Source organism: Ipomoea triloba, chromosome 13, assembly GCF_003576645.1.
Source record: "Ipomoea triloba cultivar NCNSP0323 chromosome 13, ASM357664v1".
NCBI classification, from domain to species: domain Eukaryota; kingdom Viridiplantae; phylum Streptophyta; class Magnoliopsida; order Solanales; family Convolvulaceae; genus Ipomoea; species Ipomoea triloba.
The window spans coordinates 31,854,230-31,875,860 of NC_044928.1; the positions used below are offsets into that span (position 1 = coordinate 31,854,230).

Sequence of the window (21,631 nt, forward strand, 5' to 3'; positions counted from 1 at the left end):
ATGTCAACATGTCTTTCTTGACGGAAAAATCCTAAATCATATCAATTCTTCATATTAATTACTAGCGAAATGTGGCAAAAACATCAAGAAGTCATCGAAAGCCAACTTGAATTATGAAATACAATTTAACATTTAATGTTTTATTTTGATTTAATTTAAAGTAATTAAAAGCATCATTTACTCATATCAAGCATTAACTAAGGTTATATTATTTAGTTCTAAGAAGTGGATTGTGCGCTTACTTGAGTTTTATATATATATATATATATATATATATATATATATATATATATATATATATATATATATATANACCGACAAGCACCTCACTGTAGCTCATAGGGTGCTTCGGTACATCAAGGGCACTCCTGGTCAGGGGCTGTGCTATCCCAAAGGTAGCAATTTGCAGCTAAGCGTTTTTTCAGACTCGGATTGGGCAGCTTGTGTAGAATCCCGACGCTCCATTACGGGTTACTGTGTGTTTCTTGGCTCTGCTCTCATATCTTGGAAGTCCAAGAAACAGGCAACCGTATCCAGATCCTCATCGGAAGCAGAATACCGAGCCCTCGCATCCACAGTTTGCGAAGTCCAGTGGTTAATGTACCTGTTAGCAGACTTACAGTTGTTTTTGCCCAAGCCAGCCACTGTCTTCTGCGATAATAAATCAGCAATAGCCATGGCTGAAAATCAAGTGTTTCACGAGCGGACGAAGCATATCGAGATCGATTGTCATCTCGTTAGGGAAAAAGTGTCACAAGGACTAATCAAACTTATGCCAGTTTCTTCATCCAACCAACTTGCAGATGGTCTCACAAAGCCCTTACCCATTGCTCTGTTCAAGATTTTCTCATCTAAGTTGGGCATTCAAGACTTGCACGCGCCAACTTACGGGGGGGTGTTGGAAGATATCAAAAGGGCAGAATAGTCTTCTACTCCTACACTTTCAGTTGCAACCGTTTTCCCTCCTTTGTATATATTTCATTTCCCGCTCATGCTTCTGTAACGATTCACTTTTGACCAATGAATCAATTCAGTTAGTTTCTTCTTCGCCTACCCCATCCTCTACATTCTCCATCACAAAAACCATCCATCTACTTATTCTTATCTGTGACAAACAAGTTATATTACAAGCTAATAAGTTAGATGTACGTAAGTCATATTTGAGTAAAAATTTAATATTATTTTACTATATAATTATGGTTAAATAAAATATTTGATTGGACTCAAATTAAATAACCATATTGTAAGATGAGAACTCAGATCAATATATACTAAATGCAATGTTTAAGGATATGCATGTACCTCTGATGAAAGTTGTATTAATTGATGTTGAAGTTCAGGCTCTTGTAATGTCAACATGTCTTTCTTGACGGAAAAATCCTAAATCATATCAATTCTTCATATTAATTACTAGCGAAATGTGGCAAAAACATCAAGAAGTCATCGAAAGCCAACTTGAATTATGAAATACAATTTAACATTTAATGTTTTATTTTGATTTAATTTAAAGTAATTAAAAGCATCATTTACTCATATCAAGCATTAACTAAGGTTATATTATTTAGTTCTAAGAAGTGGATTGTGCGCTTACTTGAGTTTTATATATATATATATATATATATATATATATATATATATATATATATATATATATATATATATATATATATATATATACTTTCTTTCATTACTTCAAGGAATATCTAATACGTGCATGCAATCCATGCACATATGGTATCTGATCTAAACCTATTCACTAAAGATAAACTTTAAAACACTTGGATAATGCATAGATATAAATTTAAAAACTAAACAAGTTGACAAACCTTATTCATGTTGAGAATGCTTTCTGCAAAATTGAGAACAAAATTTGCACTTAGATCTTTGCCTTCGTTGGGATCATGCGTAGCAATAACTTGATCGGCAATAGCACTGTCATCAAGCTCCATGTTTGGCAGAAGTATAGAAGCAACTTGTCAAACAATTGGAATTGGTTGTTCCTATATATAAAATGTGTGCATATACGAGTCTTATATAGCATGTCAAATTCGGAATCAAATGGAATAATTATCTTCAATTCCTTACTTCATGTTTACTTCAGTTTGGAAATTTTTTCTTCTTTAGATACTATATATTTATATATTATTGTTTTCATTGTTATCTAAAGAGATTTTTTTTTTTAATATGTAATAAAATATGCCTAAGAATCAACCAAGAGTGACGGACTAATCAAATGTCTAGCTAATAAGATGAAACACCATACGTTATTAGGATTTTTTTTTGAAATAGTTATTAGGATAATTAGTAAGTATATTTGACTCTTATAAAGCCGGTTGTGATGAGGATGCCATAGGATTCACTAAAAGATATTTTGTTTTTATTTTCTTTTTAATAAAATGATTGTCTAGTTTTCCTTTTGAACGGCAAATGCAACACAATATAATTTTGAGTTGTGATTTTTTAAACAAATAATGTTTAATTCATAATTTCTTAGTCTCTAATTTGTAATCTCATAAATGAAACTCAAGAGTTTAAAAAACTTAAGTAAAGTGGTGATCAAAGCTTTGGAGATTGAGTTCTAATAGAGCATTTAGAGCAAGTCAAGAAAGTTTTATTGGAAGATAGTGTAAGCATATTGACAGAACTAACTTTGCGTCATTTTCTTTGGGTAATTTCCGCCCTCCTTATATTAAAAAATTAAAGTGGTGATTAAAACAACAAGCATACAATTAAAGTGGATGAAATTAAATAAACGTATACAATAATGCATATTATATTATATCCTTTCTCATACTATATACAAAAGAAATCTCCTAGCATCTTTTCCTTTGAAATAAACAAATTAAAGCTAGGAGGGTACATATGTATACAACACTCTATGCTCATTACATTACATTACATTGTTTACATTCTAATATAAAAATTAAAAAGAATCCTGTGCATGTCTTTTATTATATCAAAGGATGAATTTTATTTAAGAAAAGTTTTTTTGGTAAATTTACCACCCCATTGGGTTAATATTACTCTCCCATATTATAATTACTACATAATATTCATTATTTGACATAATCTTAATTAGAAAAATAAAAATTCTTTATTTTCAATAACAATTAACATGTGAATTGACATACTCCATCATGAATTACAAAGAATTCACAATAACAGTAATTATATTTAATAAGAACAATACCAACACCAACATCAACCTAGAATCTCATAAGGAAAAAAAAAAAGAAAAAAGAAGAAGACATTCTAAAACACAACAAGAATGGTAAACCATATAAAATGTGAGCATATACATCCACAAAAGCCTTATATAGGAAGCCAAATTGAGAATCAAATGGAATAATTTTGTGTATTGGCTCAATTCCTTACTTCAAGTTTACTTCACGGTTGGAATTTTTCCTTCTTTACATATTTATTCATATTCTTTTCTTTGTTAGGTTGTCTAGAAAAATCATGTATTTTTTTTCTTTGTGAAATAAACTATATCTAGTGACTATAGGTTTTTGGCTGCGAAGTTCTCTCATCTAAAAGTCAGACATGTCTTGCGAGAAAGAAATAAATGTGCTGATTTCTTAGTCAACATGAGGCAGGCGAGTGACGGGGGAATATCTTTCTTCGAAAACCCTCCAATGATTTAGTTTCTCTTCTTCTTGCGGACGCAGATGGAGTTGTACGTTACTCGGAGAATCCGCTAACCTGAAGCATTGCCTCTCATTCTTCACAAAAAAAAAAAAAAAAAAAAAAAANAAAAAAAAAAAAAAAAAAAAAAAAACTCTAATGCCTAAATTTATCATAGGATTCAATAAATTGTGTAGTTTCCCTTCCAAATGGTAAACACAACACAATGTAATTTGAGTTGTAATTCTTTAACAAATAATATTTAATGCATAATTTCTTACCATTATTATATTATTATAACATACAATTCTAGTCTCACACAAACAAGTCGCAGTCGGCTTCTTTGGAAACGGGAATGCCAAAATACTGTATCCTATTTTAAGTACATTATTTAAAACATTTTTAAAATTGTTAACGTTGTTCAAAAGAGTCACAACAAGGTAAATGATTCGTGTGTGTCTATATATACACACACTACCATGAATATTATTTTTGCCCACTTTTTACAATGATTAATTCCAATGTACCTCAAGATTACTATAAGATGTCTGATTCTACATTATATTATTGAAAGGATTAACCTACATCACTATTGATCTCATACTATAGTATCATTGAATTGACACCATAATCACTAATGTTTTGATATGATAATGATTAGACTCAATTAAATTGTCATTAAAAATAAATATACATTTTAATTTTCACCCGTATAACATTATCTAAAACTTATTCTCACTTTGATTAATTATATATTGTATGGTTACCCAAAAAAAAAAAAAAAAGCGGAATGGCGAACTTTCACCCATGTATTCACTTTGGTTGTGAGGGTGGGATGAATGAAGTTTAATTACCAGGCCACAAGAAAAGAAGTGGTGATGCACATTTTTTGGAGTCTAGTTAAACTAACACTAAAATCCACATTATATATATGTTATATATAAAGAAAGAATTCATTTGGAAGAACTAACACTTGATCGATCAATAAGAGAAGAGTTCGGGGTAAGGCTTGATCTGACCGAAGAGGGTTGAGCCCAAAAAATCCAGGGTTCAACCTTTTTCTCAGAAGCCAAAAATGGAGGGATTTCAGATCAAGACTTTATACGTCTTGTTTGTTACTGTGGCTGCAATAATAATTCCTACAAGCTTGGGTCACATTGGCGAGTATGATGAGGTGTGGCACAAACGGAAAACAGAAGCATGGGAGCATGCCCTCAAGACTTATGAGCCTGATCCTTCTAATGTTACTTTCACCTTAAATCACCACGTTCGAAAGTAAATGTTTTACTTTACTATAGCTAATATTAATATTTGTTGTTTAATGTATATTTATTATGGGTTGATTTATAAATTTTGTTGGCACATATAGGGTAATATTAGAATACAGAAATAATGTGACGACGGAAACGGACAACAATAGCACAAGGAGGCATCTAGGAACAAAAAAGTACCGTGGGCCATGTAATGCCACAAACCCAATCGACCGTTGCTGGCGTTGCCGACGCAATTGGGCTAAAAACCGGAAAAGGTTGGCCAATTGCGCTCTAGGGTTTGGGTACAAAACCAAAGGTGGCAAGAACGGCGGTTTCTACATTGTTACTGACAACTCTGATAATCCTATAAATCCCCGACCTGGGACTCTCCGACACGCGGTGATCCAGAAGAAACCCTTGTGGATAATCTTCGCAAGAAACATGAACATCAGGCTTAAGCAAGAGTTGATGGTGGAAAGCCACAAGACGATCGATGGGCGTGGGGCCCAAGTCCATATTAGTGGTGGGGCCGGGATCACCCTCCAATTCGTTCATAACGTCATCATCCACGGCATTCGCATCTATGACATACTCTCATGTAGTGGCGGCATGATCAGAGACTCCATCCACCACTTCGGACTCCGAACCCGGAGCGACGGCGACGGGATTTCCATCTTCGGTTCCTCCGATATTTGGATAGACCATGTGTCCATGAAGAAGTGTGATGACGGAGTGATTGACGCCATAGAAGCTTCCACGGCCATCACTATTTCAAATAGCCACTTCACCGACCACAACGAGGTAATGTTGTTTGGCGCAAATGATTGGTCCCCAAAAGACAAAATCATGCAAATCACCATTGCTTTCAACCACTTCGGGAAAAGATTGGTGCAAAGAATGCCGAGGTGCCGATATGGATATTTCCACGTGGTGAACAACGATTACACACATTGGAACATGTACGCCATTGGAGGTAGTGCGGACCCCACCATCATCAGTGAGGGCAACAGGTTCATCGCTCCCCTAGACATTCACAAGAAAGAGATAACTCACAGAGCCGCGGGGACTCCGCAACAGTGGAAGAAGTGGACATGGAGATCACAGGGAGATATATACATGAACGGAGCCTACTTTGTTCAGTCCGGGGATCCAAATTTCAACCACAACAAATTGTACGATGGATTAAGGGCATTCAAGGCTCATGAAGTCACATGGCTTACTAGGTTTGCAGGGGTACTAACTTGCAAGATAGGATCACCATGTTAGATTCATCGATCGATTATTATTGTCACCTCGCCTCTTCTCTTTCATTCTTGTTTGTACCGTTATTGTTGATATATACATGATGCATGTCCCAAACAAAGTTTTGTAATTGTTTCCATCTTTACACTCTTTTGTTTTGAATAGAATGCTCTGATCTGGCCATTTTTTTGGGTGAAAATTAAGTTGGTATATATATTTACTTTAATTATATTTATGATTATGATTGCATACATGCATGTATAACTAATACAAATCATAATTAAATTGGAATAAATAAATTCCACTTGAATATAACATATAAAATCCATTCTAGAAATATGGTGCGGGCAAAACCTTTAGTAAGTATATTTTAGTACTGAATAATTAATTAATTAGTAGTTATTGGTCTAACTAACTCAAGATATTTAACTAATTATATTTAATGTAGAGATTTTTGATTTTTTTTTTGTTTTAGTTTGTTTTCAAGGTATATTTCGTGTATGGTATAATTGATAATCAAAACAATTTACCTTGGAGTAGTTTGTGCATTTGTGTAGAATATAGAGAGCAAATGAGTGATCATGATCAAATTAAGTTAACCAAGAAAGAGAAATTTTTATAATCTAATTATAATTTTTTGTGTAGTAATAAACAACATTAGATTGTTTTCAAAAAAAAAAAAAAAAACACAACATTAGATTCTAACACTTTGATTGTTTAAATAGTTATTAGAACGTAACACTCATATTAAAATCTTTCAACAATAGTAAACTAAGGCATATTGAAGGTTCAATAATGTGTTCATAAATCCATATTATTACTTCTAAAATACATTCTTTACTTATATATAAAAAAAAAAAAAAGTAAATGAGTCATAAGACCATCTCATCAAAATGTAAAAGTATTACATTTTCCTTCTATATATTACATTTTTATATATAAGTAATAAATATTTTATTCCTAATGTAATTTAGTATTACATTTTTCAATAATAATTTCACTTTAAAAAGATTACACCTTATTTTCAAATTATCATATATATATATATATATATATATATATATATATATATATATATATATATATATATATATATATATATAATTTTGTTTTATTCACTTTTTTTTTAATTTACAATTTCAACTAATAATACAATAATATCTATAAAAAAAAACATTATATATATGAGCTCAAGTTATATTCTTGATTTTGTTTGTATTTTTAGTGCTAATAAATTTGTATATCGAATTTAATTAAAATGATGTACGTTATATTTTAGCTTCACAAAATTGTCACGTCATAACTCCATTATATTAATCTCCTATCTATTAACACTACTAATCAATTAAGGAACATTTATTGATCATTTTATTAAGGAAATTAAAATAAACTAAAGCAAATTTTATGAAAATTTAATTAATAATCATACTACATTTATTAGTCATTATATTAATTTTATCTCAAATTAAAGGTATTGGTTCACATATTTGAATTACTATCATTTTTATCATTATAAATGAAAATAATATGGTAATAATTAATTTATGATATTTATCAAATTGTATCTTCTTTTTTTTTTTTCAAAATAGTTCACATATTATTTTGATGTGCTAAAAATAATATTTTAAAATTATTTTATAAATAATTTTTTTTATTTTTTAAGAAGTTTAACCGATATTAATATATTAGGCCTAAACTTTAGCATATTGTGAATAATAATAATAATAATAATAATAATAATTATTATTATTATTATTATTATTATTATTATTATTATTATTATAGCCTTTAAAAGAAATTAATTGGAGCCCACAAAAATATATCTAGAATCATTTTGCTCGACAAAATATATTTGAAAGTCTTTCAACTCCTGAAAGCTTTCAAGACTTGTATATATGAAGTAGTAACGTAAGGTAACGTCACATGTGAATGCAATTCCATCGCTTTTGGGAATAAAGAGTGTAACGTACTATTGTATATTTCCAGTGGCAAAAAAATTTATTATTTATTTGAATTAATCGTACCATAAGGAAAACTAATTATATTATCCAATCTCTAAGTGTTAATTTTGGTTAATCAGAAAGTACCAACACCATTTCAATGAACAGTTTTATGTTACATTGTTGAATATTTCATATGGATGTTGGTTCATTAATATTAATATATTGTTTCATATGTCGTGCAACTAATTATGTTGTTGAATATTTCATATGGATGTTGGTTCATTAATATTAATATATTGTTTCATATGTTGTGCAACTAATTATGTTGTTGAATATTTCATAGGGATGTTGGTTCATTAATATTAATATATTGTTTCATATGCCGTGCAGCTAATTATGCTGTTGAAAACTTGAATATTTCATATGGATGTTGGTTCATTAATATTAATATTTTTTCACATCTTTGCCATTATATTATGAGCCGGCTAATTAATAAGCTCTTGCATGTCTCAACATTTGATCAAGAAGAGTGATTTTATTGGGTTGTTTCACTTAAAAAAAAAAAAAAAAAAAACTTGTGGAGTACCTTAAAACATCCTTAAAATGGGATAGAAAATTTTGGCCAATTCACTTTTTACTTTATAAACTTTGTTTTCCCTATTTTTGTTCTGTGGATGTTAGGAAGTTTACCACAAGAAAAATGAGTGGTAATGCCACTTTTCTAGCATTTAGTTATGGCCTAAAATCAATATATGTTAGTATAAATAGTTTAGGATTAAAGACATTCTTCAATCACTCAATAAATAAACGAAGTTGTTACGACCAAACCTCTCTGAATTAAGAAAAAAGTTGAGGTTAGGTCAGATCAGTTCTAAAGGGTTGAACCCAAAACAGCGGTTCAACCCCCTATCAAAATAACATACTTTTTTTTTTCATAAAAAAAATATAAAATACCCATCAAAATGAAGGGATATTGTTTCTTCTTGTTTGTGGTTACTCTTGCAGCGATAATTCCCGCATCGGTTGGTCACATTGCTGAGTTCGATGAGGTGTGGCGGAGGCGAGCAACTGAAGCCTGGGAAAATGCCCAAAAGGCTTATGAGCCCAATCCACATAACATTTCAGCTACCTTGAATTTCGAAGTTCGAAGGTATATATATATATATATATATGTTTAATTTGGTGTTAGTAATAATCTAATTAGATTAATTAATTAATTTTTGATATATATAATCCTGCAGGACACTAGTAGAAGCGAACGATTTGACGGCATCAATGGAGAACAGCACAACGAGGCATCTTCTGGGTTCAAAAAAGTACCACGGGCCGTGTAATGCCACAAATCCGATCGACCGTTGCTGGCGTTGCCACGCCGATTGGGCTACCAACCGGAAGAGGTTAGCGGATTGCGGAATGGGGTTTGGGTACAAAACCAAAGGCGGCAAGAACGGGCAGTTCTACACCGTTACCGACAGCTCCGATGATCCAAAAAACCCCAAACAGGGAACCCTCCGATACGGGGTCATTCAAAAGAAAGCGTTGTGGATAATCTTCGGACGTGACATGACCATCAGGCTCCACCAGGAGATGATCATGCAAGGTGATAAGACGATCGATGGGCGTGGGGCCCAAGTCCACATTATTGGTGGGGCGGGGATAACCATTCAGTTCGTGAAGAACGTGATCATCCACGGGATCCACATCCGCGACATCGTGGAAGGTAATGGTGGCATGATACGAGATGCCATCGACCACTTTGGACTGCGAACCAAGAGCGACGGCGACGGCATCTCCATCTTCGGTTCTTCCAATGTTTGGATCGACCATGTGTCCATGAAGAACTGTTACGACGGGCTTATTGATGCGATCGAAGCATCCACGGCCATCACAATTTCGAATAGCCACTTCACGGATCATAATGATGTGATGCTGTTCGGTGCGAATGATTTTTCCCCCAAAGATGAGGTGATGCAAGTCACCATTGCATTCAACCACTTCGGGAAGAGATTGGTGCAGAGGATGCCGAGATGCCGGTACGGATACATCCATGTGGTGAACAACGATTACACACACTGGAACATGTACGCCATTGGAGGGAGTGCTCACCCCACCATCATTAGTCAGGGCAACCGATTCATCGCTCCTCTTGACATACACAAAAGAGAGATAACTCATAGAGCTGCGGGGACTCCTGCAGAATGGAAGCAGTGGACATGGAGATCACAGGGAGATATATTTATGAACGGAGCTTTCTTTGTCCAGTCGGGAGATCCAAATTTCATGTCAAAGCACAATGAATTGTACGATGGGGTACAGACATTCAAGGCTGAGGAAGTGACTTGGCTTACTAGGTTCGCAGGGGCGCTTACTTGCAGGCAAGGATCGGCCTGTTAGATTGCATGCCTTCAATTCCTTAGCTTGCAGCACAGCAAGCTAAGCAGCGCATTATTTTATTATTATTCACACTTCTCTTAGTGTTTCTTTGTTTGTACAATTGTTTATTGGGATGTCCCATCCCATATCTTTGAATTTTGCTTCATAAAATCCTCAGCTCAGCTCGCTCATTACAATTTATATTATATTATTGTTACGTTAGTAAATTAAAGAAGATATCTAATGTTATTTGAATTGGTGGTTAAAAAAATTAATTAATTACCAACTTTTACAATGAATGAATATATATAATTATATTGAAAAAATAACGTATGAAACTTGCTTGTAAACCTCAAATTAAAGATCCTTAACAGCTAGCTTAGCTTCTTCATTATATTATAATATAAATTAGACGCGTATTATACTGTATGCATGAATATTTATATAAGTTTTTTAATTGTGGTATTATACACTTCTTTATACAAGTGTAAAAAAGTGTAATGTTATGTATTTAAAATCTAGGCGGATAGGACGATATGATTTTCTCATAAGGTAGCAAAAGCTAAGGCCCTTTCGATCTCCCAGTAGCAAAATTCACTCGATCAAATAACTAGAGAAAAAATAAAGGTGGTATATTTATAAGTGATGTGATTTCCCTCCCTCCTTGAGTTTTGATATAAATTAATAATCTAGGTAGCTGCTTAAATTCTCACTGCCGGCCTAGCTTGTATTACTGGTTTCTGCGGGCGAATTGAATCAGTGGGGGCATTTTTTGTTATCAAGTCTTTCTTTTCTTTTTCCGCAGTGCTTTCGATCTGTGAGCGCTGCTGCTTATGGATCGGAAGATTATATTATATTGCCTCTACATTTCTTCACCTCGTATCCATTTCAGTACACGCAAAGATGGACAATGAGCGGCGTCTGGACTAAAAAAAAATCAATTGGCGTGTATTATTAATTATTAGATTTAGTTAAATTTTAGTTTAGGTTTAGATTATTATGGAAGTCACTGATGTTATCTATGGAATTAAATCTACAAAACATTTCTGCACTACCTTTGGTTTCTCTTCTAACCTTATAAACAAAATATAGTTATAACGTAACATTAAATTACACAATATAATCAGAAACATATAGGAGGACAAACCATGCATGCATGCATATATGGAAGGAGTGGGCCGAGAGAGCAGACTTAATTAACGAGTCATTTTTGAGGTAGGCATTGGTGGCACGGTAAGATCTTCCCTTCCCAAAATTTCCCACCTTGTAAGTACGTACAATCATTTTAGCTATCTTAGCTTAGCATAGCATTAGTGCATACATATATATATACGTAGTGTTGGATTGATGGAAGGAAATAAATTATACGTACCGAGAGAAGGATCGATGCCGCGATTTTTGAGTTCTCTGTACTCTTGGGATAGAGAACAGACACAGCAGCAACAATGAAGCAAATAATCTGAGCAAGGAGCTTCCGGTAAGTTGAAGAGTTTACGCAGTTTTGAACGGTAGATGCCTCCGTATAGGCATCCGCAGTGAATGCTTCCCATAGCATACGAGATTAGGCACCCAAGACCACGGGCTGTCCTAAGTCATATATATATATATATAATAGATTTCCAAGCTTAAATGAATATATAGCAATTAAGTAAGGTAAAATATACCACTGCACCAAGCTAGCTAGCTAAGCTGGTGAAAATTAATTAATTTGACTACTACTTACATGTTGTTCCTCTATCAAGTATCTCAACAAGCTGGCCATGGATAACGCACGGGCAAACACAGCTCTTAACACCTTCAATTCAAAACAAAACAATAATCAATCAAATCAAATAATAGTATATCCATATTTATGGTATTTAAGTTATATATGTCCTAAAAGATCGAAAGAAAAAGACTAATTATATTTAAAACGACCAAAAATTAGATAGATAGATAGATAATTACAAAGGGAAGGGTCATCCCAACAATCATAGAGTCCAGTAGTCCACTGGCCTTCCACTTCGTGGCTGAATTTTGGACCCAACTTTTCTGTATTCATCCTGCTTTCAATTCGGAGTACCAAACAAACTAACCTAAACTAATTAAAGCTTTAATTTGTTTGTATATCTGTATTAAGGTTTCAGGCTATATATGTGTGTGTATGTATGCAGGTAGGCCATCATTGGCAATGTGCCTACCCCTTTCTTATAGTACGTGATACTAATAATGAATTTTCTTAGAAAGTTCAAGAAAATCTACAGTTGACTTTCAATCACATTTTTATAACATGGTTTTCTTGACTCAAATAATTAATGAATTTCTTATTGTTTTAAATAAGTGTTTATCCGCTTCATGAAGTTACGTTTATATTATTATTATTATTATTATTATTATTATTATTAAGTTTATCTGTTTACGATAGATTATTATTACCGTCATTATACAAAATTATAATAAGCACCATGCTTACGTAGAGTTACATTGAGATGATAATATTGATTATTTAGGCTCTGTTTGGCAGAGCTTATTTAGGAGCTTATAACTTATTTTAAGCTACTAATAAGCTATAAGCTCTGTTTGGTAATGTTCCTAAAATAAGCTAGTAGCTTAAAATAAGAGCTTATTTTTGAACGCTACCTAAGGTAGCGTTTCAAAATAAGCTAGTAGCTTCCTAACTTTTTTTCCATCTTTAACCTTTTTATTTTAAAGAAATAACATCATTTACCCTTCTCAATTAAAACCTTTTTGGCTAAACCTTTTTGACTTTTTCTCTTCAATATGTTTGGTTGTAATTTCAATTTGACATTTGTGTTTGAACATAGATTTTTGTATGAATAACTAGTCTTATGAATTATTATAAACATTTTGTTTTACTTTATATGTTTTCAAATATATGTTCTTACTTTATATTTTATTAAAATATATTGATTTCACTATTTTATATTTTAATATATAAACAAATCTATTTAAATTTAAAACTATTTAAATTATATGAAGATGTCCTTTTTAGTCTTTTTACATTTATCAGCTTATCAAAAAGCTAATTTTACCAAACACTTTTAAGGATAACAGCTAGCTTAACAACTCTTCATATTTCAGCTTCGAGCTTATAGCTTTTCAGTTTTCAGCTACTTTTCAGCTAGGTTTGCCAAACATAGCCTTAGATTGAGCTTTGATTTTAATCTCCCAATTATATAGTTATTTTCTTTAAGATGTACTCAACTATCAATGTTGATAGCATGCAATATATAGGCCTCCAACTATTAAAGTTTAATAAAATTTTATAAACTCAAAAGAGATCATCAATTCGATCAATTATTTATAATTATGTATTTGGGATACTCCGTATTACATTATATTCAATTCGAACTTACTTCAATTATTAAACTAAACAATTGATTACCATAACTAAATAATAATGTCTAGAATGAACTTGCATGAAAGTTGTAAACACATAAACAAAGTACCAAAAATAATATAATTATCCAACAATGATGTCTAAGCTAGTTGCCTAGAATTTACATGGAAGTTGTAAGCAAATAACAAATCTTTGAATTCGCAGTTTGCATAAATAATCTGCATTATCCCAGCCATGTACTTAGTCCAGGTCAAAGTTCATATTTATATTTGACTATATATATAGGTTAGTTTGACATTGCAACTTGCACTATTCCCCTGCCGCCCTTGTCCTAGTCAAGATAATTTTGAAAAAAAAAAAAATCAACTACTATACATTTATTTGTGAGAGCATTTAAGGGTGTATTTAGTCTATATTTAGCGGAAAATTTATGAAAAAATCTACTGCCTTTATCTGAATGCGTGTTCAAGATAAAACTCGTTTTAATTTGTAGTCCTAGCCAACAAAAGATTACATAAAGATAAACCAACTCAAATTGCACACAATTAACATGCTCAAATCGAAAAGGCTAATAGGTGGTTTTCACAAGACAACCCTAGCCTTCCTTTCATATATAGCTTCTATCTGCTTGGTAATGGAAGGTAACTATTAAACTTTTAGCAAACACAGATACCCTGTAAATTTAGCATTAGGCACATGTTATTATCGTTGATGTTAATATATGATGTGAAATAATGTGCACACATTGAGCAACTGGGTTAGATATTTGATGTTGAATGAATCCCATGTGACAGTGTCGTGATTTAATATAATTCCACATCAACTTGATTGTACTAACCCAATCCTTCCCAGGCCACTTTCTTTTACGTATTCCTATTCCCGCCCATATCTGATCCATACAGCACATTTTGCACTGTGGATGCATTTTCTATATATCAGAATCCCAGTCGTCTACAACAAAAGGAGTTCTTCTATAGTATAGTAGTTGTTATGAAAGCTCTCCTGCTTTTGATATTCAAGATTTGAATCTTATCTCATCAAAAGCATGTCACTCTCTGTCCCTGGACTTGGTATCGTAGTTGGCTAATATAGATTATATATAAAGGACAACTATTTGTTCTATGGCAATATATAAATGATGTATGTTTTTGATTGGTGAAAAAAATGACCGATAAATAGCCAATATATGATTATTATGATTAATTATAACGTTTCAATCACACCATCTTCCAATGAAATTTTACTATTAGGATAGGGATGATGAGCTCTTCTAAATGCACTTTAAATAGTGTGCATATGTGTGTTTAAACAATTAATACTACCATATATAATCACCTACCTAAGTTTAATTTAAAAATAATAATAATACCATAATAAATGTATTTTTGAGTTCATCTGATGCTATAATTCAAAACTCATAACATCCTTAAAATACTTCTCCAATCCACCAACATTTTAATTCTACAAAAATCTTGGAGCAATTTATTTTCTTTCTTTAATTATTTTTAAAGATACCCCTTGGACCAACTAGGGAAATGATTCCACTTCTTTATCTTGATCGATCCTTTCAACCCATGTACAAGAATCATCTTGGAAGAGGTTCTCATGCTTAGATCTCATCCTACGTACTTTCGGAAACCAAAAAAAAATTATATGAAAAGAATTAAAAATATACCTTTCAAAGAATAAATAGAGAAAATGGTTTTGGAATTGTCAAGACTCAAGTAATTGGGTGGATTTTATTCCATCACCAAATTACAGTATAATAAACTATTTCCTTTTGGTTTTAAATCAGTTATGTCTCGAGATGTGCTCTCAAAAAACGAATTGAATGATGGGAAATCACAAAGAATGGTTAACAATACTGAATTTTTTAAGTACAAAACAACTATACAATGAGATAAAATGAATATATTAGTGAATATATCTTTAAAAGTTTAGTTAATGTTATTATTTATCAAAAAAAATAAAGGTTTATTCTAAAATATATAATTAAATGTAACTAAATACGCTAAAAATGGGAGAGTATGGAACATATATTACCTTGTATGTGGAGTCTTTGCTTTTTTTTTTTTTTTTTTTTTTTTTTTTTTTTTTTCTTTTGCTTTGCAAGAGCCACAAATTGGATGACCAAAAATCTTCGAATTCTAGGTTATTATATAAAAACGTGATTTATCTAGTATACACCTTCAAGTGATGACTGTGGATTCCCTCGTCACCCAAACAAAAATAAATAAATCATCATAACTTGGTTGTGGATGCTTGAAGACCCTCCTATATCAAAAATTCAAAATTCAGCATATTCTCCAATGTCCATGTAAATGTAATTGGAGTCCAATAATAAAGATTTGTCTATTTTTTTGTTTGGCCTTTTTTCCCCTTGTATGTATGTTCAGAGAAAAAAAAAAGATTCAATATTTACATATTATAATATGATATATTTATATATATATATATATATATATATATATATATACCCAAGTGTTCTCCAATTACACATTATTCTATCCATTATAATTGTAGGCTAGCTAGCTTGTAGCATGCATGCATATAAACAAGCTATAGAAATGCCATCAGTCAAAACTCAAAAGCACTACCAACACCTCAGAAAAAGATTAGCCTTTTAGAAAAAAATTAAATATAAAGTGAAACATATATAATAAATATATAATCGATCATGAGCTTAATACCACCCATTCCTCACTCAAATTTGAATTATAGTTATAGAATCTAAAGCCTGCATGTTCCATCCATGTCCTCATCAGAGTAGGCAAAGATCAGATCACTTCTGGTCTAGATAAAAAGTTGGAAGTTCATTGGGGTCTACAAATTAAAGCAACTAAACCACTTGCCCATTTCAACTTCCCACTAAAATTAAAAGAAAATCATATCCTATATTTTTTTACATTAACTACTTCAAATAATTTGTTTCAAATAGAATAATTTACCTTAAGTACGTTTCTCAGTCTTTTTGTTTTGAATATATATAAATTTAGTCGATTTTAAATTAATAAATTCAAAGAAGGTATACATATATATTTTTTTCAGGAAATATGGAATTGGGGGGAGGGGGTTAACGCCTTGACAGCAGAATATGGGTCAAATAATAGGTTGCAATGAAAAGATGCTACTGGGGAACAGCCTAAATAAAGTTAGGTTTGACACTTTGACAGTAACTTAGCTGGCATGGATGCATTATTTTGTATTGTGGTTGGCTTCCTAATTGTCTGCTGCCCCACACGTACTGCCTTTTCATTTTATTTTATTTAGATCATTCTTTTTGATAACTCAGATTAAAATTTAAATTGTCTATATAATTTTAAGTTTTCTGTCATCTATACATTTTTATTTATAAGAAATTTTCACATCATTAGTCAAAAAATTTTAATGACTCTTTAAATTTTCAGTGAAGTTGAAACCCTTGTACATTGATTAGGCGACTACCATATAGCATTATTTAGGCCATTCTTGATAAGCTTTACATAGTACCATTCAAGCTAGCATGAGTTCAATTCCATATGATCTATTTGTATTGAATTGAGTGAAGAAGACATTGGGTCAAACTTTGGACACACGAATGTGGACGGGACCATAAAGGCATAAACTATTGAAATACCACAAACATAGACATCCCGGAAGAAAATGCATTTCATGTGAAATGAAATGTGATCAAAATCCTTTTAATAATAATAATATCAACTGACCCATGACATGATATGATATGATGTTATTACTAAAAACATTTGAATATCTGAGTTCACACCATAGAAGAATACAAATTAAAGATCCAAATTAAACAATGGAAAGATTACTTTTTTTCTTGTGATTAATGTGATTATGGAACTAAGCCAATAGGTCAAACTTTTTAACTAAATGTTTACAAATATGAATAATATTAATTACGACATGAATAGTCTTGATGAAATACATATGTAGTTAGATTTAAAAAAAAATTGTTTTAAAAATTCATATATCTTAATGTTAGTGTTATTGAGTCTAATTAAAATCCTAACATAAATTTATAAGTTGTTTTATCGATAAGAGTTAATAAACTTTTGTACCACAAGTAGATCATATCTAAGCCATACACTCCATATATCACCCCATTCATTTATATTTAATAAGGCATGAGTAATAGTTTTAACACTTAATATATATTAAATAATATTTATTAATCAATTGGACTTTGTCCCGAACAAAATAAAAGAATCTTGATTGATGAAATTTCTGATAGCAGGATCGACTACAATGGAACATTCATCCAGAGTGCAACTACTATACAACAGAATTCATCTGGAACGCAGCTACAACGGAACACTCATCTGGAGCCCTAATAAATTATGATGGACATACACAAAAACATGTCTTCAATGTATCTACTGAGGATTTTGACCATGGAGAAAGGGAACAAGGTGAGTCTTCCATCAGAGATAGTTTAAGGAAGTATGTTTAATAGAGATAAAGTGATGAGTTGTTTATAGGCACTATTTATTAGGACTATGGTTGGATAGACAATATCGAAGATGATGCGAGAAGAGAAGGTAGTGTCACCAACCGGTGGCTAGGGACAGTGACGGTGGATTTTTTTTGTAGCCATGGATCCTAACAATAATTCTGGAAGAGGAAAATGAATTCTAGTGTACCTAGAACATAGAATTCTAATACATTCGGATGAATATAAGCACAAAAGTGATTCATTGACCAACACACTCAACCACCCATCGAGGCAATTCAACCTAGGCCCGAAAGTGATAAGAAGCATTATGCGTTTCGCCAAAAGCACTAGAGCAGCCCGGCCACCATTGTCAACTACATGTGAAGACGTGTGGAAGCATCCCAATTTCCCACTTGTCATCTAGAAAGTGGCCAATAATCCACCCCTCAATCTCGTTTCATTCTCCTACCTTAGCTTCTATATAAAGACCAACCATTCACCTATGCAATTCTTGACCCAAACATTATTCCATATATATTATATAGTGTCAACTAGCTTAGCTTCAATTCTTGTTTCCTTCCTTCCATTTCTGTCATATATATATTCGCATCTTATGAGAAGAAGGAAAATGCCATCCATTACAGTAGATCCTAGTTTAGGCCTCCAAATCAGCAAGCAACATAGAATAGAGGAGGAAATTCCGGGGCTGATTAAGGTTTATCGAGATGGTCACGTGGAGAGACCGCAGATTGTCCCGAATGTCTCGTGTTCATTGCCTCCAGAATTTGGTGTGACTTGTACTGATGTGAAAATTGATAAGAGCACGAACATTTGGGCACGTTGTTACGTTCCGAGATGTGATTATAATAAGGTTCCGCTATTAGTGTATTTTCATGGAGGTGGATTTTGCGTGGGCTCGGCTTCTTGGAGTTGTTACCATGAATTCCTGGCAAAATTGTCAAGAAAAGCAAATTGTGTGGTATTCTCAGTGAACTACAGGTTGGCACCGGAAAATCCACTTCCGGCAGCGTACGATGACGGCGTTAAGGCAGTTATGTGGTTAAGGCAACATGCGGCGGCGGCGGCCAAAGAATATAATTATTGCTGGTCAAACAAATGTGACTTTTCTAGTGTTTTCCTAGGTGGTGACAGTGCGGGAGCCAATATAGCCCACAATGTTGCCATAAGGTTATGTCAAGAATTTAAACCCTTAAACCCTTTGGTCATAAAAGGGACCATTCTCATACAACCATTTGTGGGAGGAGAATCAAGAACTTATTCGGAGATATACACGGCGCAACCGTCGCACTCGGCGCTCACATTGGCCGCCTCCGACACGTATTGGCGGCTAGCACTCCCCGTGGGGGCTAACCGTGACCACCCGTGGTGCAACCCAATTATTACCACAAATATGAAGGAGGTGATGAGGGTTCCACCAAGCCTAGTGGTCATATCGGAGCTAGATATATTGAAAGATAGGAGCTTGGAGTTGTGTGGGGCTTTGAGTAGAGCTGGTAAGAAAGTGGAGTTGTTTATGTGCAAAGGTGTTGGCCATGCATTTCATATTCTTAGCAAGTCACAGCTCGCACAAACAAGAACTGATGAATTGATTGCTCAGATCAAGACCTTCACCGCCACCTAGCTAGCTCATATCATTAACAAGAAGCTAGCTAGCTAGCGCAGCCATGATTTAATGTTGTCTACTGTAAATTATTACATGTTTTAGTTTAATGCAAAAGTAAAAGAAATTTAATAAAAAGAAGCAGCCAGATATGTTACATAACTTACCTGGCTTTGCCTAGCTTTTACATTTTGCTCATGTATTATATATATTGTTACATTTTGTTTGGGGAACGTTTTTACATTTCAAACATGTCTGTCTCCACTACCGTGTAAATTCTAATAAATTAAAGTTTAACTTGTATATATTCAGGTTTAAAGATGGACCCAAAACAATAAAATATGATGCATTTATATGTCAATCTTCTTATTTACATTAATAAATTGCTTACCTTAGATTGCTAGATTTGTATTCTTGTTTTTTAACTTTCCATTTGTCTGGTACTTGGTTAGTTGGTATAACCCAATGACAAACTTGTTCATATTTGAACAAGCTAAGAGAGCATGTCTTATTGAGGATTCTGGGCTGCAATAAATACCAAATGGGCGTGATATGCAGCAAGTTGGGTTACCTCAATTGGACTTCCATATAATTAATACTACATACACATGTATAGGCCAGGCCAGTGAAAAAAACTAAGGCCCAGCTTCAACTGTTGAGTGTGGTCTATAGTTTATACTGCCTTATCCTCTCAACTCTCAAGTCTCAACCACCTACCTGCCAGTGAATCCAACTGTACCTTCCGTAGTTCCGACATAGCTAGCTAGGATTGAAAAATCTCCATCTCCACAGAAAATTAGACCATGTTACCATCAATGTCAGTTCAAGCCAACATAAAGGGAACTTTCGCTTGCCCGTCTTCTTTATTTTCCAAGAAACCTTATCTCCAAACCTCCACAACTCCATTCTCTGTAAAGCCCAGAGCTCCTCCTGCAACAATAATTCTTGAAGCCAAAACCACACCCATTAGAAGAGACTTCAAGATTTCAGCTACGGCTGCTTTGGAGACTGCAGTATCAGCTCCCACCCAGGTAATTAAAAACTTTATTCTTAATTATATATATATATTTAGTTGTAAACTACTACTTCAGTTAAGTTGTATGGCTGATAGTGTCAGTTCAAGTTTGTGGTTCAAATTAAAGGCTGTAACTTTGGACAAAAAGTTTGCATTTTTGGCCAATATAATAAAATAATAATAATGTATGTATATGCTGGGATTGGTGGCAGCTGGTTAAGTAATATATACATACAATTAATGAAAATTGGGTGAATTGTTGTATTGTTGATGGATGGAATTGCATGCAGAAGAGTGGAGCGGGGGTGAAGAAGGTGGGGAAGACGAAGCTGGTTTTGAAGTTCGTATGGATGGAAAAGAACATAGGGTTAGCACTTGATCAAGAAATAGCAGGGCATGGTACAGTTCCTTTGAGTCCATACTTTTTTTGGCCAAGGAAAGATGCATGGGAAGAGCTGAAGACCACACTAGAGAGCAAGCCTTGGATATCTCAGAAGAAAATGATCATATTGCTCAATCAGGCCACTGATATCATCAATTTGTGGCAGCAAAGTGGTGTCAACATCTCCCCTTAATTCTAATTTCTTTTGTAATTCTGTCTCCTTCCTGCCTGCTGCTATGCAAATAACCAATACTCTTGTTTCATCTTATTTATTCCTTTTTTTTTTTTAATAGTGTGTGACATCGAGGTTTAGAATTATCCATCTTTATGATTATATACATAAATTGCTCTCTTTTGGAGCAGAAAAATATTGGAGATCCATTTTGGTGAGTTATTTTAGGTG

The 21,631-nt window shown here is 33.0% G+C and overlaps 5 protein-coding genes across 6 annotated transcripts; 4 read left to right on the forward strand and 1 right to left on the reverse strand.

Annotated features, from left to right (window-relative positions):
* The first annotated feature begins 4,596 nt into the window (after positions 1-4,596).
* LOC116001696 (probable pectate lyase P59) lies at positions 4,597-6,318 on the forward strand. The gene is made up of 2 exons (XM_031241600.1): positions 4,597-4,899; positions 4,994-6,318. The coding sequence occupies exons 1-2, from the start codon at positions 4,700-4,702 to the stop codon at positions 6,141-6,143; spliced, it is 1,350 nt and encodes a 449-aa protein (XP_031097460.1). The 5' UTR covers positions 4,597-4,699; the 3' UTR covers positions 6,144-6,318.
* A 2,551-nt stretch (positions 6,319-8,869) lies between these two features.
* Positions 8,870-10,606, forward strand: LOC116001697 (probable pectate lyase P59). Its single transcript, XM_031241601.1, has 2 exons — positions 8,870-9,212; positions 9,304-10,606. Exons 1-2 carry the CDS (start codon positions 9,025-9,027, stop codon positions 10,454-10,456), a joined length of 1,341 nt encoding a protein of 446 aa, XP_031097461.1. The 5' UTR covers positions 8,870-9,024; the 3' UTR covers positions 10,457-10,606.
* Positions 10,607-11,450: 844 nt separating this feature from the next.
* On the reverse strand, positions 11,451-12,503 carry LOC116001501 (protein PLANT CADMIUM RESISTANCE 9-like). Its single transcript, XM_031241371.1, has 4 exons — positions 12,383-12,503; positions 12,159-12,230; positions 11,808-12,017; positions 11,451-11,698 (listed from the first exon to the last, which is right to left on the reverse strand). The coding sequence occupies exons 1-4, from the start codon at positions 12,474-12,476 to the stop codon at positions 11,640-11,642; spliced, it is 435 nt and encodes a 144-aa protein (XP_031097231.1). The 5' UTR covers positions 12,477-12,503; the 3' UTR covers positions 11,451-11,639.
* A 6,223-nt stretch (positions 12,504-18,726) lies between these two features.
* On the forward strand, positions 18,727-20,074 carry LOC116001500 (probable carboxylesterase 6). The gene has a single exon (XM_031241369.1). The coding sequence runs from the start codon at positions 18,824-18,826 to the stop codon at positions 19,850-19,852; it is 1,029 nt and encodes a 342-aa protein (XP_031097229.1). The 5' UTR covers positions 18,727-18,823; the 3' UTR covers positions 19,853-20,074.
* A 460-nt stretch (positions 20,075-20,534) lies between these two features.
* LOC116002245 (30S ribosomal protein 3-1, chloroplastic) lies at positions 20,535-21,622 on the forward strand. Of its 2 annotated transcripts, none has more exons than XM_031242345.1 (2): positions 20,535-20,862; positions 21,140-21,622. In XM_031242345.1, the coding sequence occupies exons 1-2, from the start codon at positions 20,635-20,637 to the stop codon at positions 21,419-21,421; spliced, it is 510 nt and encodes a 169-aa protein (XP_031098205.1). In that variant the 5' UTR covers positions 20,535-20,634; the 3' UTR covers positions 21,422-21,622. The 2 variants fall into 2 exon arrangements, with proteins under 2 accessions (XP_031098205.1, XP_031098204.1); XM_031242344.1 differs by having other exon boundaries at positions 20,538-20,862; positions 21,137-21,622.
* Positions 21,623-21,631: the final 9 nt, after the last annotated feature.

Bases quoted from the DNA above. Each gene is read 5' to 3' on its own strand.
- LOC116001500 (XM_031241369.1), top strand. From the start codon at position 18,824: ATGAGAAGAAGGAAAATGCCATCCATTACAGTAGATCCTAGTTTAGGC.
- LOC116001696 (XM_031241600.1), top strand. From the start codon at position 4,700: ATGGAGGGATTTCAGATCAAGACTTTATACGTCTTGTTTGTTACTGTG. The intron at 4,900-4,993 runs GTAAATGTTTTA...TGGCACATATAG, and splicing joins TTAAATCACCACGTTCGAAA to GGTAATATTAGAATACAGAA.
- LOC116002245 (XM_031242344.1), top strand. From the start codon at position 20,635: ATGTTACCATCAATGTCAGTTCAAGCCAACATAAAGGGAACTTTCGCT. The intron at 20,863-21,136 runs GTAATTAAAAAC...AATTGCATGCAG, and splicing joins CAGTATCAGCTCCCACCCAG to AAGAGTGGAGCGGGGGTGAA.
- LOC116001697 (XM_031241601.1), top strand. From the start codon at position 9,025: ATGAAGGGATATTGTTTCTTCTTGTTTGTGGTTACTCTTGCAGCGATA. The intron at 9,213-9,303 runs GTATATATATAT...ATAATCCTGCAG, and splicing joins TTGAATTTCGAAGTTCGAAG to GACACTAGTAGAAGCGAACG.
- LOC116001501 (XM_031241371.1), bottom strand. From the start codon at position 12,476: ATGAATACAGAAAAGTTGGGTCCAAAATTCAGCCACGAAGTGGAAGGC. The intron at 12,231-12,382 runs GTAATTATCTAT...TTTGAATTGAAG, and splicing joins TTGGGATGACCCTTCCCTTT to GTGTTAAGAGCTGTGTTTGC. The intron at 12,018-12,158 runs GTAAGTAGTAGT...GACTTAGGACAG, and splicing joins ACTTGATAGAGGAACAACAT to CCCGTGGTCTTGGGTGCCTA.